Source organism: Emys orbicularis, chromosome 2, assembly GCF_028017835.1.
Source record: "Emys orbicularis isolate rEmyOrb1 chromosome 2, rEmyOrb1.hap1, whole genome shotgun sequence".
NCBI classification, from domain to species: Eukaryota; Metazoa; Chordata; order Testudines; family Emydidae; genus Emys; species Emys orbicularis.
In genome coordinates this window covers 252,865,215-252,878,859 of record NC_088684.1, presented here as the reverse complement: position 1 = coordinate 252,878,859, position 13,645 = coordinate 252,865,215, and the positions used below count along the sequence as shown (strand labels likewise).

Here is a 13,645-nt window from a genome sequence, read left to right as displayed (position 1 = left end):
TCTCAGACTAGTTCCAATGAACACATCACAAACACTACCATCCCACCTGTCACTAACTGGCATCCTTGTTCACCATTTTACTTCTATAGGGGGAACATGAACAAATCTGGTGTGGCTCCTGGAGAAAAATAGAGCAGCTAAGAGATGCTTTAAAAAATATGGGCTCATTCTTGGGGTGCCTGTGGGTAGTTTCACAACCAACAGCAGCTGAGAATCTTCATAGCAGTATATGCTTCCCTCCTATCCCCGTTTATTCCTGGCATACCTCATATGCTGGGTCTTGTGAGAAGGCCTGCACAGGGCAGCCTATGACTAAGGCTGTGAGTCTTTCAAAGAGGTCATGGAAGTCGCAGATTCTGTGACTTTCCAGGACCTCTGTGATTTCTGCAGCAGCCGATACGGCTGACTCCATGGTCGCCCGAGCAGCCGGGTCGGCCCGGGGCCAGCCGAACCAGCCGCTGCTCGGGCAGCCCCAGGCAGCTGGTCCTGGGCTCTGCCCTGTAGCAGTAGTCCGGGAGCAGCAGCAGTCTGGGAGTAACAGCGGCGGGGCCTCAGGCCGCCCCCCACCCAGAGCAGCTGCAGTGGGGCCCTGCCCAACAGCGGCGGGGCCCAGAGTGCCCCCCCAGAAGCAGCAGTGTTCCTCAGAGCACCCCTCCAGAGCAGAAGCATACCTGGGAACGCTCCCTCCCCAGCACCTAAGATTTAGTTAGGGGTATTTTTAGTAAAAGTCATAGACAGGTCAGGGGCCATGACTTTTTGTTTACTGCCTGTGACCTGTCCATGACTTTTACTAAAAATACTTGTGACTAAATCTTAGCCTTACCTATGACTGGTATGCAGTGCCTGAACCAGAGGAATTCTCCCCAGGCTGGCTAAGGGTTTCTTATGTCCCCTGTACACCATAATCATACACCTGAATAAAACATTCTGTAGACATGCGTCATTCCATCTGTTAGTTTTTAGTTATTATTGAAGGATTAGTGAAGAAGAGATTATCTCATATCCACTAATTGCTAATAGTGACCTCAGGCTGAGAAGTATTACCCACAGCCCCAATCAAGGTTCTACCATCTTTACATCAGTTAGTACAGCACATCTGTAACAGTCTACTTACTCTCTTGCTCAGAGAATTTTTTTTTTGGAGGGGGGGGAAGAGGATAGAGAAGTAGTAAAATACCATTATTATATGTATTAACTTCCTCATTAAAAAGAGTGAGGAGGAAGTAGAGGAGTATGTACTGTTAAGTTTTCATGAAAGTTTTGCAAGCCATGGTATGTAATCCTACTTTCATTCTGCAGAGTGAACGGGGATCTCAGTGTGGAGCCTGATGCAGACTTGCTTTCATTTTAAGATTGTCAGTACAATTTTTGACACTGAAATACAATATGCCATTTAAAAAAACCACACATACTCTGACTATGAAGGTGACTCCACAGAGCATTTTACTGACAATTTACTATGTTCTGATGCTTATCAATATCCTAGTTCTCCACTTGGTCATCCCCTCAGGCTTAAATTTCAATGCTTTCTCAGATGATTTAGTTGGAAAATGAAAGCATCTTTTCCCTTTTTTGAAAATAAATCTATCCTGTCTCTATTTTCTTACTTTAGAAGGTAAGCTTAGATTTTGGTTTGTTTTTAATTCTATTCATCTGTAGCTGATCTGAAAGAATATATTGGACTACTTACCTACCAATAAACATGCAGAATGTTTCCCCTTTAGACTTATAAAGACCATAACATACATAGCTCAATATATTTGTATATTTCCAGTGTTGTTAGTTATTAAAATTTATCCATATAAGTTGTATAAATACCATGCTTCTCCTGAACACAGAATTTTGGTAAATCTACCTTAGGATGCCATTTGGTTTTCATTACAACTATAGAAATATAACTGTAGAACAGCTGTGAAGAAAACAACATATATTTGTTGTGAGGAAGAAGAAAGCTTGATAAAACCATCAATTCCTTCCAAAAACTGCACGATAAGTTCAAAACCTGGACTTCATTGGCAGATAAGCAATTAGATACATTGTAACCAATGTTGTCTCAAAATGTTTAATACCAATTTGTAGGAAGACATATTTTTGCAAAATAAAATGTCAAATAATTTTACAACCCTTAAAATTAATTTCAAAGAAGCCTGTCATTCAGTCACTGCAATAATAAACCCATATGAATATAAATCTTATTCTGATCTTATAATTTAAACATCTAACATTTAAAGCTACAATTTAGTGATTACAATCACATTAAAAATTATTATGCTAAAGTCACTTTTTGTCCTGGTCTGAAAGTTGCTCCATTCTGCCCTTTCCTCTTCTTGGGATGCTGAAAATTCTCATAGCTAGAAACAAGAATAAGTAATAGCATATTAGTATAAGATGCCATCATTCTTTTCAAAATCCTCATTAGTTACACATCAATGCCAATGAAGACCAAACCAGTTGTGTGTGATTGTATGAATAATGCAAGAGTTGTACATAGTAGAGAATACCCTCTTTACACAATGTTAGGAACAAACTATGAGTGGTCATAGATTCATATTAATGAAAGATTTCTACCTATAAAGACCCTTCCAATAAATGTTTGCTGCAGGATGGGACATTCTTACTCCTTATAAGCAACACCGCAGATATATAAGATTAATAGAACAAAATGTATGTTACACAGAATCCTTAGCTAGAGCAACAGATTTCAGTTACTATAATTCCAAATCCATGTGAAGTTCCCAGCAGATTGTGAGAGGAAATTCTTATACTCCCAAGCTCTGAAAAGCGGTGACTCTGGCCTTGGCTACACTGGCGCTGTACAGCGCTGCAACTTGCTGTGCTCAGGGGTGTGAAAACGCCCCCCCCCCCCTGAGCGCAGCGAGTGCAGCACTGTAAATGCCAGTGAAATCAGCGCCTGCAGCGCTGAACGCTCGCTCGCAGTGCTGCAAGCTATTCCCCTCGGAGAGGTGGAGTACATACAGCGCTGCGAGAGCTCTCTCGCAGCACTGGCGGCGCGACTACACTCGCGCTTCATAGCGCTGCCGTGGCAGCGCTGTGAATTCGCAAGTGTAGCCAAGGCCTATTCTCTAAGAGATAATCAACTCAGGGATCAAAGTACGGTGCTAGGGCAGCCCACCAAAAAGGTCTGAATTTAACACCTCCTCAACCAGACCCAAAACAAAACAAAAAACCCCCACAAGCCCACCCAACTCCCCCCTCCGAGCTTCAACTTTCTCAGGTCACTATGAAATTAGGTCTAACTTAGCAATGATATCCATGTCAATATGGTAAATGCAGATTAAAACATTAAAAATTGTTATTGAATTTTTGCCTCAGATTAACTGCTCCCTTTCTTTCTCTATTTTTTTCTCATTTTTAAAAAGTTATTAAACTCAAAAGAACAAAAAATTTAGAGACAAAAATACCACCCCCCAAACCAAAACACCTGACTTATTGCTGCAACAAGCAGCTGAAACCACTGTTTGTCTGGTATAGATGCAGGATGGGCCTAAAATATTTAAAATATTACTTGTGTATTCTGAAACATTAGCATTTAATTGCATGTTAAATTATTTATGATTTTACTTTGCAAACAAAAATATGAATACAACTAAACATGTGAATATTTTATACTTTCATGAGCAAAGAAATTTAACACTTTGCTCATGTAACACGCCATCTCAGGGATCCAAGAATCTCTTGGTGCTATAGAAAGCAATATAGTTATACATAATGTAGCTGTAACTTGGAATCTAATTGAGAAAACTGAGTTATAACATGGAGCTTCTGCAATATACTGAAGCGTGTTCTATTCATATGAAAATGATAGATTAAATTAATTGAAGATTTTTTTTATTATTCTTGTTGCTACTGTAGATAGTACTTGCAGTAGAAATTGAGTCTGACCCAAAGCCCATTGATAAAAATGGGATTGTTTCCATCATCTTCAGTGGTCTTTGGATCAGGTGCATAATTGCCTTGATTTTCTAAGGGTCAGTTTTCCCCTTCAGGCAAATAGGTAACTTCCTTTAGCAATAGTGGGATTTATGTAGACAATTATGTAGCTGAAGTAAGAATGAGTCACTAGCATGCATCATTGCTATCAACCATAAGATAAAGTAGTCTAAATAATGGAATAGCTAAATCTAAGCAAGTTAATATCTAGATGCAATCAAAATAACTACAAGGAGAAACAACAGAGAAGATAATGCAAATGTTCAAACAAACACACTGGTGAATTGTGCTTCCCTTACGCATATTTAATTTTATTAATGTTTAATAGTTCTGAAGTGCTGAAAAGATGAACTTTGCTGTGGGGATTATATAATTTATAATATAATTCAGTTATTTTGCAAAACACTGATATTAAACAACTCTTGAAAGATTGAACTAAATGTAATGTTCATGCATGAAATTTAAAAATAATAACTCTGTAAACAAATTTAGTAACATAATTTACTACTTACAGTTCAACAAAATTCTTCCAGTCATCTTGACTTACAGATGGTCTTGTGTCCTCAAGTGCAGCCATTAGGTGGGACTGACTAATAATTAAAGTGTTCCTGGTTAATCCTGATTGGCTAGGGGCAACATCCTCCTTGAAAACAGAAAATAAATAGTAATAACTTTGGGATCTTTTCCAACATTTGTCAGTATTATTCTAAAGTATATTTATCTCAAGTGTACTACACACACAGTACTAAGCTTATCTCTAGACATTAAAAACACAGGAATAATGTAGCTATATGAAGCAGTCAACTTGCTGGCATATTTTGTCAGACTACGTCTTCGACCTTTACACATTAGCTTTACTCTGTTTCAGTTTAATATTACTGCAGAAATAATTTATAAACAGGAAAAAATACAGACAAGGAGTGAAAACTAATGGAAACATGTTAGGATTGAATAATATGAAAAAACTGCCATACTCCATTCTTGCTCCTGTAGTTGGCCTTGATTGCATTGATTTCAGCCCTGAGTTGCTCTATTTGTTCTTGATTAAGTTCTTGGAAACCTTCTTGTGAGGCGGTTCTGAGCACGGAAGGTTGTGACCATACTATATCTCTCAAAGTAATGCCAGTTAAATCATGGGTTATGGAGTTTGGTCCAGACAAACACTGAGAGCTCTAGAGTGACGGGGGAAAAACACTAAATTACTATTAATCCAAAATAGCAACTCCATAGTAAGGTTTTAATACTCGTTCCATTTAACCACAGTTGTGTACCTAAGCTTTCTCTCTTCACCAATAAAAGTCCTTTTTTTCTAAAATGTGTCATTTATACTGACATCCCAGCACAAAAGCTTCTGGCTAACCAGACAAGCTATTTTGGACATTGTCAAGGGGTATATGTTCCCCATGCTGGCCCAGCAACCAAAAGGTTAACACAGGCACTGCCGGTCATTGCTCCTTAGCTGTCTCAACATAGCTGGGAGGATAAAAGGACTGGGAAGCAAAGGGGCAGGGCGGGGCAGCCATCAGAAGAGTAAGAAGGCCTGGAGGAGGGAATGCCTGCCAGCAAGCTGCTGAAGAGACACTCAGGGACAACACCCTAGAAGGAGACAGCCAGAACAGCAGGCCAAAGAGTCTGCAGAAACCTGGGGGAAGTAGGGAGGAGCTCAGGGCATAGCTGGAGACAACGAATCCTGATCTAGCTTATCTAGCTTGAGGACCCTGAGCTGGAACCCAGTGGAGTGGGTGGGCATGGATTTCCCTACCATCCATCCCCTGATGGACTTAAGATTGGAGAGGGTCTTCAGATCCCTGGGCACCAGTAATAGACTAACAGCCCACCAGGCTAAATGAGTTCAAGTGCCAATGCCCCGCTGGCCAGAGGGGGCACCATTGCACCAACACATTGGCTCAGACAACATACAAAACTTTGAATAAGGTATTTCACTTTTAGAAAAATCTAACTTTTTGGGAATGCCCTATTTCAAAAACAGTTTGGTCTAATAAGTCCAAATTTGTTTTAGTTATGAATGAAAAATGAAGGTTATTTACTTGTACCCTGAGTTCTTTGAGGCCAAACTGCACCAGCTGGTGCACTTCAAGAGTGTGAATACACAGAGTACACTTGAAGAAGAAATGAAGGTTACTTATTTGTAACCAGAATTCTCTGAGGTGGTCTCTGAATATTCAGACTCTTAGGGATGCAACAGCAGTACAACTTGGATGGTGTGTCCAAGATGTACTGGTTGGCGCATCCCAACAGTAGGAAGAACTAGGGGCTTTGAATTCTGGGAAAGTTTACATAGTAAGTTTTGAAACTATTCACTCTGATAATTTAAACATCAGCAATCTGTGAGTTCTCTGCAGACTTTAGAAAATTTATATCATTCCAAAGCCCAAAGCTGAAGCATATTAGGAAGTTCAAGAACTCTGAAGTATCAAAGGTATGTTAATACAACTGTCATCTATGATATATTTCAAAAGCACCTCAGGGACTTAGGTTCCTAAGTCCAATTTTCAAAAGTGACTTAAGCATTTACACTCCTAAGTCTCTTGAAAGACTCCTTGAAAGTCACCTAACTGCCATTTATGCCTCTAAAAATCACCCCTTAAATCATTTTTGAAAATGGAACATAGGTGCCTAAGGTACTCATTTAGGCACTTTTGAAAATTTTACCCCAATCTAATTTATACAGCTACTGGAGAATAAAGGTGTCTGCATTGGAGGGCTATCAACGTTTACCATGACACTTCATCATAAAACTAAAGGAATTTCTCAGACAAAATTCTTTATTAAGATAAAATTAAGGGTCTGAATACACATATCAACTTTTTAATACAAGAGCTGGATCAGAACACTGCAGTTATTACAAAAATAACATCTGAAAGACAGGTGAGTCTAAATTAATGTTAAAGTTTAAAGTACAATTATGGAAAACTATGAAGTTCATAGGTTACACAACCTAACTCTGATGTTATATCAACATCTGTCTTCTACCTACACATCAACAATCCCCATATACCCAAACATGCTAGAAGTGAATTAGGAAAATCATATTTAAGCATAGTTTTAACCACAGTATTGACAGGGACTACCAGACCTGCTACTTAGAGATTGTCTTTGTTGGAATGTCTGCCAAGCTGTTAAAGAAATTCCTCCAGCATGTAGTCTCTGACAATCCTGTAGGGTCTGATTCAGAGAAGTACTTAAGCACATGCATAACTTTAAGCATATGACTCGTTCCACTGACTTCTGATATCCTTAAAGTTATTCATACACCTATGTACATTGCTGAATTGGGGCCTTAATCTCTAATGGTGTGATCCAACAACCACTGAATCCAATCAAGACTCCTGTTGACTTTACTGAACTGAATCAAAACCTAAATGCATTTCAATTTACTGTGTTAGAAATGCAGAACAAAATCAATTTCTCTACACAGAGAACTGCCTTTGAAATTGCCTCCTGTAAGATACTGACTGCATTACTAGCCATTGTGCTTTAAAACGGTTATTAATGTAGATGAAATTTGACATATTAAAATATTTTGAACATTCATCCATGTTTTAACATGGAAACATTACGAATATACAGCTTTCTTTTAGGGACAAGAGTGGAAGAGTTAAACATGTTACAGTAGCTTGACAAACTTGTTGGAGTTCTGTTAAAGGAGAAAAAAAAATTAGGTTCAGCCTGGTAATAAACAGCAGGAATACATTTTCCTAGTGCAATGGAGATCTGGGTTCAAAAGTGATCATCGGAGATTAATCCCTATACCTTTAATAGCATTCTGTCATCTCATGGTTAAGACATGGTTAAGGTTGGGGGGGGGGCACACATTTATTTTGTTTTAAAGAAGAGCAAAGTCAACCGAGCACTTTATTTTGTAATTTAAAATATTTTAAGCTGCTTAATGATAATTGTTTTAAAAAAATCAGGTTATCCAGTTACATATAGAGCCAAGTTTATAAAAAAAAAAAATCTTATAGGAGTTTTACTCAGAAAGTTACAAGATCATTACTTGTTGCTAATAAAACCTTAAATTAATGTTTTTGTGTTTAAAAAAAAAGTTTGTGACAAAGATATAGTCTTAGTCACGGTTACTGAAGAATGCCAGGCACAATTAATTATATAGCATTATAAGTGTGTATACTGTATTGCAGATTTATGCAAAAATATAGTCCCTTATCCAAAGACTTTACATTCGAATATAAGTAAATATAAAAAACACCAGAGAGGAGATGAACACACGATGCACCAAACTAGCTGAAACTGTAGAGCTGCAGTAACAATGGTCCTGGATGAAGACATTTGTCCCAATATCTTATCTCAAAGAAAATAATTTGGTTTGCAGCTCCCCATGAATAACGTAGTGGTGACGTAGAATTGAGCTAAGTTCTACTTTAAGAATAAATGACATGAGGGATTGCCTGAGAATCCAGTCTGAATTCTAGGTGCAAAAAAGGCTGGCTAAAGTAGATTCTGATACCTGGAAGACCACTGGGAATAATAAAAATTCCATACATAAGATTTGAACTTTTCTTGATATTAATACTTTGGATACCCATCCACCAGGATTTAAACTTTTGATAACAAATTTAATACGATGTTGTGAGAGCCTGTAATATCCTAAACTTTATTGAATTAAGTTAAACCTTATTGAATGATGGTTAATACCTTTGGAATACATTGTGTTAAAAATGCAATTGTATATGTATTGTTGTGGCATTCACTGCTCCAGGCCAATGGGGGCGGCGGGAAGCGGTGGCCAGCACATCACTAGGCTAGCGCCGCTTCCCGCAGCCCCCATTGGCCTGGAGCGGCGAACCGCGGCCAGTGGGAGCTGCGATCGGCCAAACCTGTGGACGCGGCAGGTAAACAAACTGGCCCGGCCCACCAGGGTGCTTACCCTGGCAGACCGCGTGCCAAAGGTTGCCGATCCCTGGACTAAAACAATAGGCACTACAAAGTGAAAAAATCAAAGGTCAAACCAAATAAACTTATATGGAACATAATATTGCAATTAAAGAGATTAAGGTAAATCAAAGACAGAATGAGCACAATATTTAAAACAGAGAAAAGAAAAGATGGGAGAGGAATTTGGACAAAAATTCATCTAGATGAGTGGGTCTCTGTATGAGAAACAAGATATACATTTTCAATATGTGTGGCTCAAAAATATTTTTTTTTAAATAAATTACTGTATAGATGGCATTTGACTCCAGTTAAGATCCATTGTATTTTTACACTAGAGATGCACTTAGTTGGAGGAGATGCGGAGAAAGGGGGACACAGTTGCACATGTGGCAGTGGCACCCATGAATGAGATGATTTGGGGAGGAAATTATTAAAGAAATTCATCTTATAACAAAATGCCAGCTTCCCAGGAATACCCTGACCTGCTAACTTAATGCACCAGTAAAGGAGCTACATTTTAAACAGAATAACAAATTCATTTCTTTTTTATTGTTAGCAAGATTTTGTATTGCATGTTATTGGAAAAATGTGACTTCTATGGGATTGTGGTATAGTAAAATATGGAGTCTCTTTATAATGGAAAAGGTTTCGCATCAAGTACATATACAAGAGAAGCGCCAAAAAGAGAATAGGTATTTAGAAATTTGGTCACCCTTTTTAGCATACTCAGAGGAAGAGGGCTTTTTAGCATACTCAGAGGAAGAGGGCTCCTTAGCCAGCAAGCCAGAATCTTTAGCTAGGTTCTTTGAATATTAACATGATCCTGAATAAGTAATAAGTAATGTACAATGAAGTATGTTAATGTCTTATTGTAACTTTGATATAATAAAAAGTAAAAAAAAAAAAAAAAAAAGTTTTTTTCTTTGTGTTTTGGGAAAATATTTGAACTCCCTCATGTTAAAACTTCTTCCAAAATCTGGAATAGACGCATTTGGATTGGAAGGGTCCTCTTGTGTATTGTATCATGTAAATCCATTCCCTGTATCATAGCAGGATTGAATTTATTATCTCTAAACCACCCTTAACAGGCAGGTGTCAAATTTAGCCTTGTGGCAAGTCTATCTTTGAATACCTCAAGTAATGGCAATTCTACAGCTGCCTTTGGCAGTTTATTCTACTGACTAGCTGACATTATATTTATAAGCTATTTCTAAATACTTGATATTAATTTTCCCTGATGCACCTAGATCTTGTGGGATTACTGCAAGTAGTGTAATACTTGCTCTACTGTATTTGAAAGAGACATGGTTATTTTGAGGGGTTTTATGATTTCAGTAAATATGAACAAAATGTATTCCCTGAGGATAAAAAATAGAGAATACAGCTTTGAATATTACTGGCCAAGCTTTGTTATAAGATTATATTATTACTTCTATGGTAACATAATTAAAATTATACCTCATGTGACCTTGAATGAATGGAAGCAGAGAGCTGCCAAAGAACTATGCCAACCCTGAGAATCTAGTTATACCTGTTGGGAAGAAGTGGCTACCTGAATTATAATGTCATTAAATGATTTAGTAGGAATTTAAAGGAAAGTTGTTTAGCCAGTTAGGATTTCAGCCTGACAACAGGCTGTTACAGTTTCAAATCACCAAGCTTTCTTCAAAATGATTAATCTTTATTTTCTGTACAAAGACCTCTAATAGGACTTTTAGAAAAACCCTATTACCTAGAGCCAATTTGAAGATAAGAAAAAAAGTATGATTTTATCAGTAAGAGGTGCTTTAGCCTAAAAAAAAGTTTTTCAGGATTTAAAATATTTTTTTTATAAATCCATGCATTTCATAGAGATGCAAGATCCTGTTTCAAAAATTAAATTTACTTTTTCTTTTGTTCACTGCATCACATAAGTTCTTAAATATATTCTCGATGTTTTTTTTACAATTTCTGTTCTTTGGTTTTCAACACACGTTGAACCTGTTCATGTGTGTCTGACGTGAATTATAACAAACAAGCCCTTGGATATATGGCATCAATAGGACCAGCATTAACAAAATAAGTTACCCATCCATAGTTGCTAAAGTCCCATTATGGTGAAATCCTGAGTCTGGCACAAGTAAAGGGATAAAGGAATCAATTCCTTAGGTGACTTGTTTAACAGCGGTGGCAACAAATCTATGGACTTAAGAACCAGAATTTCTAATCAATAACTGCAGCTAAGATTTTCTTACTCCACAGAAGCAACCCATTTGGCCAAAAGTAGTGCACTGATGGAATAGCCGATTGGAAACTGCCACATTCCAGATGCTGGCATTCTCAGCATTTTGATTGTGACTTGGCTCTCCAGCAGTCTATGCTGACTGAAATGGTTCTGTAATATGGTACTATTCAGCCTCGGTTACTTTGGGAGGATTTTTAGGGGGAAAAAACAGATAGTTTACATAAAAAGAACTAGTTAGGACATGGTTTACTTAATTATAAAATATCTTGGTCTAAGACGCTGTCAAATTGCAGAGAAGTCAATATCATATTTTGTCAGTGAGCCTTCCTCTCTCCTCTCGGGAGGTGGCAAGAGAAGATGGCCTGGGAAAGTTTGAGAGATAAAGCCCTGTAACTGTTCCTGTCTTTTAAATTCACTGTATCTATTTTCAAACACAAAATATCCTAATTTGTACATTTTTATATTGTCCCCCTAAAAAAGTTTAGAATAAATGTCAATTATAGAAAAAGAGGCAAATTACCAGTTCTGAAGGAGTTCCATTTCCTAGCTCTGATTCATAGGAGCTTCCAAAGTAAAGACGATAAATGTTGGACCTTGAATCTTCAGGAAACAACTCGGACATCTCTAGGGAAATAAGAGACTGCTCCAGCCCTCCTTCTACATCCCCTGCTGAATCATCTGAACCACTGCTATGGTTTAAGAAAACCATAGAAGAGAGACTGAGGTCACTGTCTGAACTAGAACCAATATCCTGGGACAAAACAAGAACAAAATGAGAACATTGCCAGAGGCTTTAATTTAGTCACACGTAACAGCAATTTGCTATTTCATTTAAAATTGATATTTAACAAACAATTTAATTTGGGTTGTTTCTGCTTGGTTGCTGATTCTAGCAATCCCTCCTCCACTGTGAGGAAATTTCTAAATATTTTGCAGAGAAAATTCTTCAGATTTAGCTGGAACTTTTTGCTTCTGTAGCAGACAGAAGAGCAATAATTTGTGGAGATAAATATAATGTCTTATTTCATTGTTTAGTGGCCTGTGTCACTCACTAAGCATATGGAGATGTTAACAGAACTTCAAACGCAACCTGTACTGTACCATATCCTTCCGGGCTGATGAAAGACTGCTGGAAAGTAACTGGTCTATTATTAGTGGTGTTTGTCAATGTTTCTATTAAGAGGGAAAGATGCTGCTAAATTTTAAAGAGGTTTGTGTATGCCTTTTCCTCAAGAAACCATCAGTTGATGTTGACAGTGCGGCTACTTACTGCCCTATTTCAAATCTTTGTGAGATGGGTGAGTTGCGATACGAAAATAAGCAACCTGAAGGTTGAAGGCTGAAAACCAATTCCCTGGTTGTAATGATGGAATTATAGCTACAAGAGAAACCATCCTGAATTTTTGAGACTTGACAATGTTGTTTAGGAGTCTTAGATCCAAAACTGGTCTCCATCCTCCTTTCTTTTTTGGGACCAGAAAGTAGCTGGAATAAAATTCCTTCCCTCTGTGCAGAATAGAAACTAGTTCTACAGCCAAGTATCAGAGGGGTATCCGTGTTAGTCTGTATCCACAAAAACAACGAGGAGTCCAGTGGCACTAACAGATTTATTTGGGCATAAGCTTTTGTCGGTAAAAAAAAACACTTCTGCAGATGCATCTACAGCGTCCATTTGCAGATCCACTTCTTGCTTTAAGAGGTGCTTGTGAGAGGGGTCCATGAAGAGGGACGGGGAAGGGGGTGGGCGTAGGGGAGGGAAGTAAGATAAATAGCATTCTCTGATCTTATAACCTCCAGGACCCATTTGTCTGATGTGGTTCTCTCCTATGCAGAAAAAAAGTGGGAGAGAGATTCCAAAAAGAGTAGAAGGAGGGTACAATGGTGTATATACAGCTTGGTGTTGGGGGGGATAGTTTCAGGTCTTCAACCAGCCCATTAAAAGTCATGCTTAGATTATGGTGTTTCAGTAGCAGGTGCAGAGGGAGCAGGTGGTCTCTTTCTCAGGACCCTCAACTTTTTCCTGGGTGGTTCATATGGTCTCTGCAATCCTGAGAATGAAGCAGGGTAGGATCTTTGAGTGGTTTGGAATCTACTAAATTTGTCTGTAGGTGTGTAAATCCCAAGGGATCGCAATGTGGCTCTGGAATCCTTATAGGTATTCAGTGATTCACCAGTGGACTCAATGAAGTCATCAAAGGGAAGGTATTCAACTAGGAATCCAGAGGGGAATCCCTATGCATGACTACTGCCATAGAGATGGATCGAGCGGCAATGTAGGCTGTGTCCAAAAAGGTCTGTAGCTAACAGCTGACCGTCATTAATAGCAACCTGAAACGGGTCCCACTGATCAGCCGGCAGATGCTCAATAAAGGTGGTAATTTGAATGATTGCATTTAGTCATGAGAGCTTGACAGTTTGCGGTCCTAAATTGAAGTGTTCTGGATGAGTAGGTCTTTCTGCTGAATAGATCAAGGCGTTTTTGGTCCTCATCAGATGGTGTGGCCTTCGCATGATGTTGTCTGTCATATTTGTTCACTGACTCCACAACCAAGGAGA

The 13,645-nt window shown here is 38.4% G+C and overlaps 1 protein-coding gene across 2 annotated transcripts in view; it reads right to left on the bottom strand.

The window, feature by feature from the left end:
• Nucleotides 1–2,048: 2,048 nt before the first annotated feature.
• Nucleotides 2,049–13,645, bottom strand: part of PEX1 (peroxisomal biogenesis factor 1) — a 50,895-nt gene continuing 39,298 nt past the window's right edge. For both annotated transcript variants that reach the window (XM_065399732.1, XM_065399733.1), the window contains 4 exons: nucleotides 11,610–11,840; nucleotides 4,926–5,123; nucleotides 4,464–4,594; nucleotides 2,049–2,351 (listed from right to left, as the gene is read on the bottom strand). In XM_065399732.1, coding sequence (XP_065255804.1) covers nucleotides 2,267–2,351; nucleotides 4,464–4,594; nucleotides 4,926–5,123; nucleotides 11,610–11,840 — 645 coding nt within the window. In that variant the 3' untranslated portion in view covers nucleotides 2,049–2,266. The remainder of the gene's footprint in view (nucleotides 2,352–4,463; nucleotides 4,595–4,925; nucleotides 5,124–11,609; nucleotides 11,841–13,645) is intronic.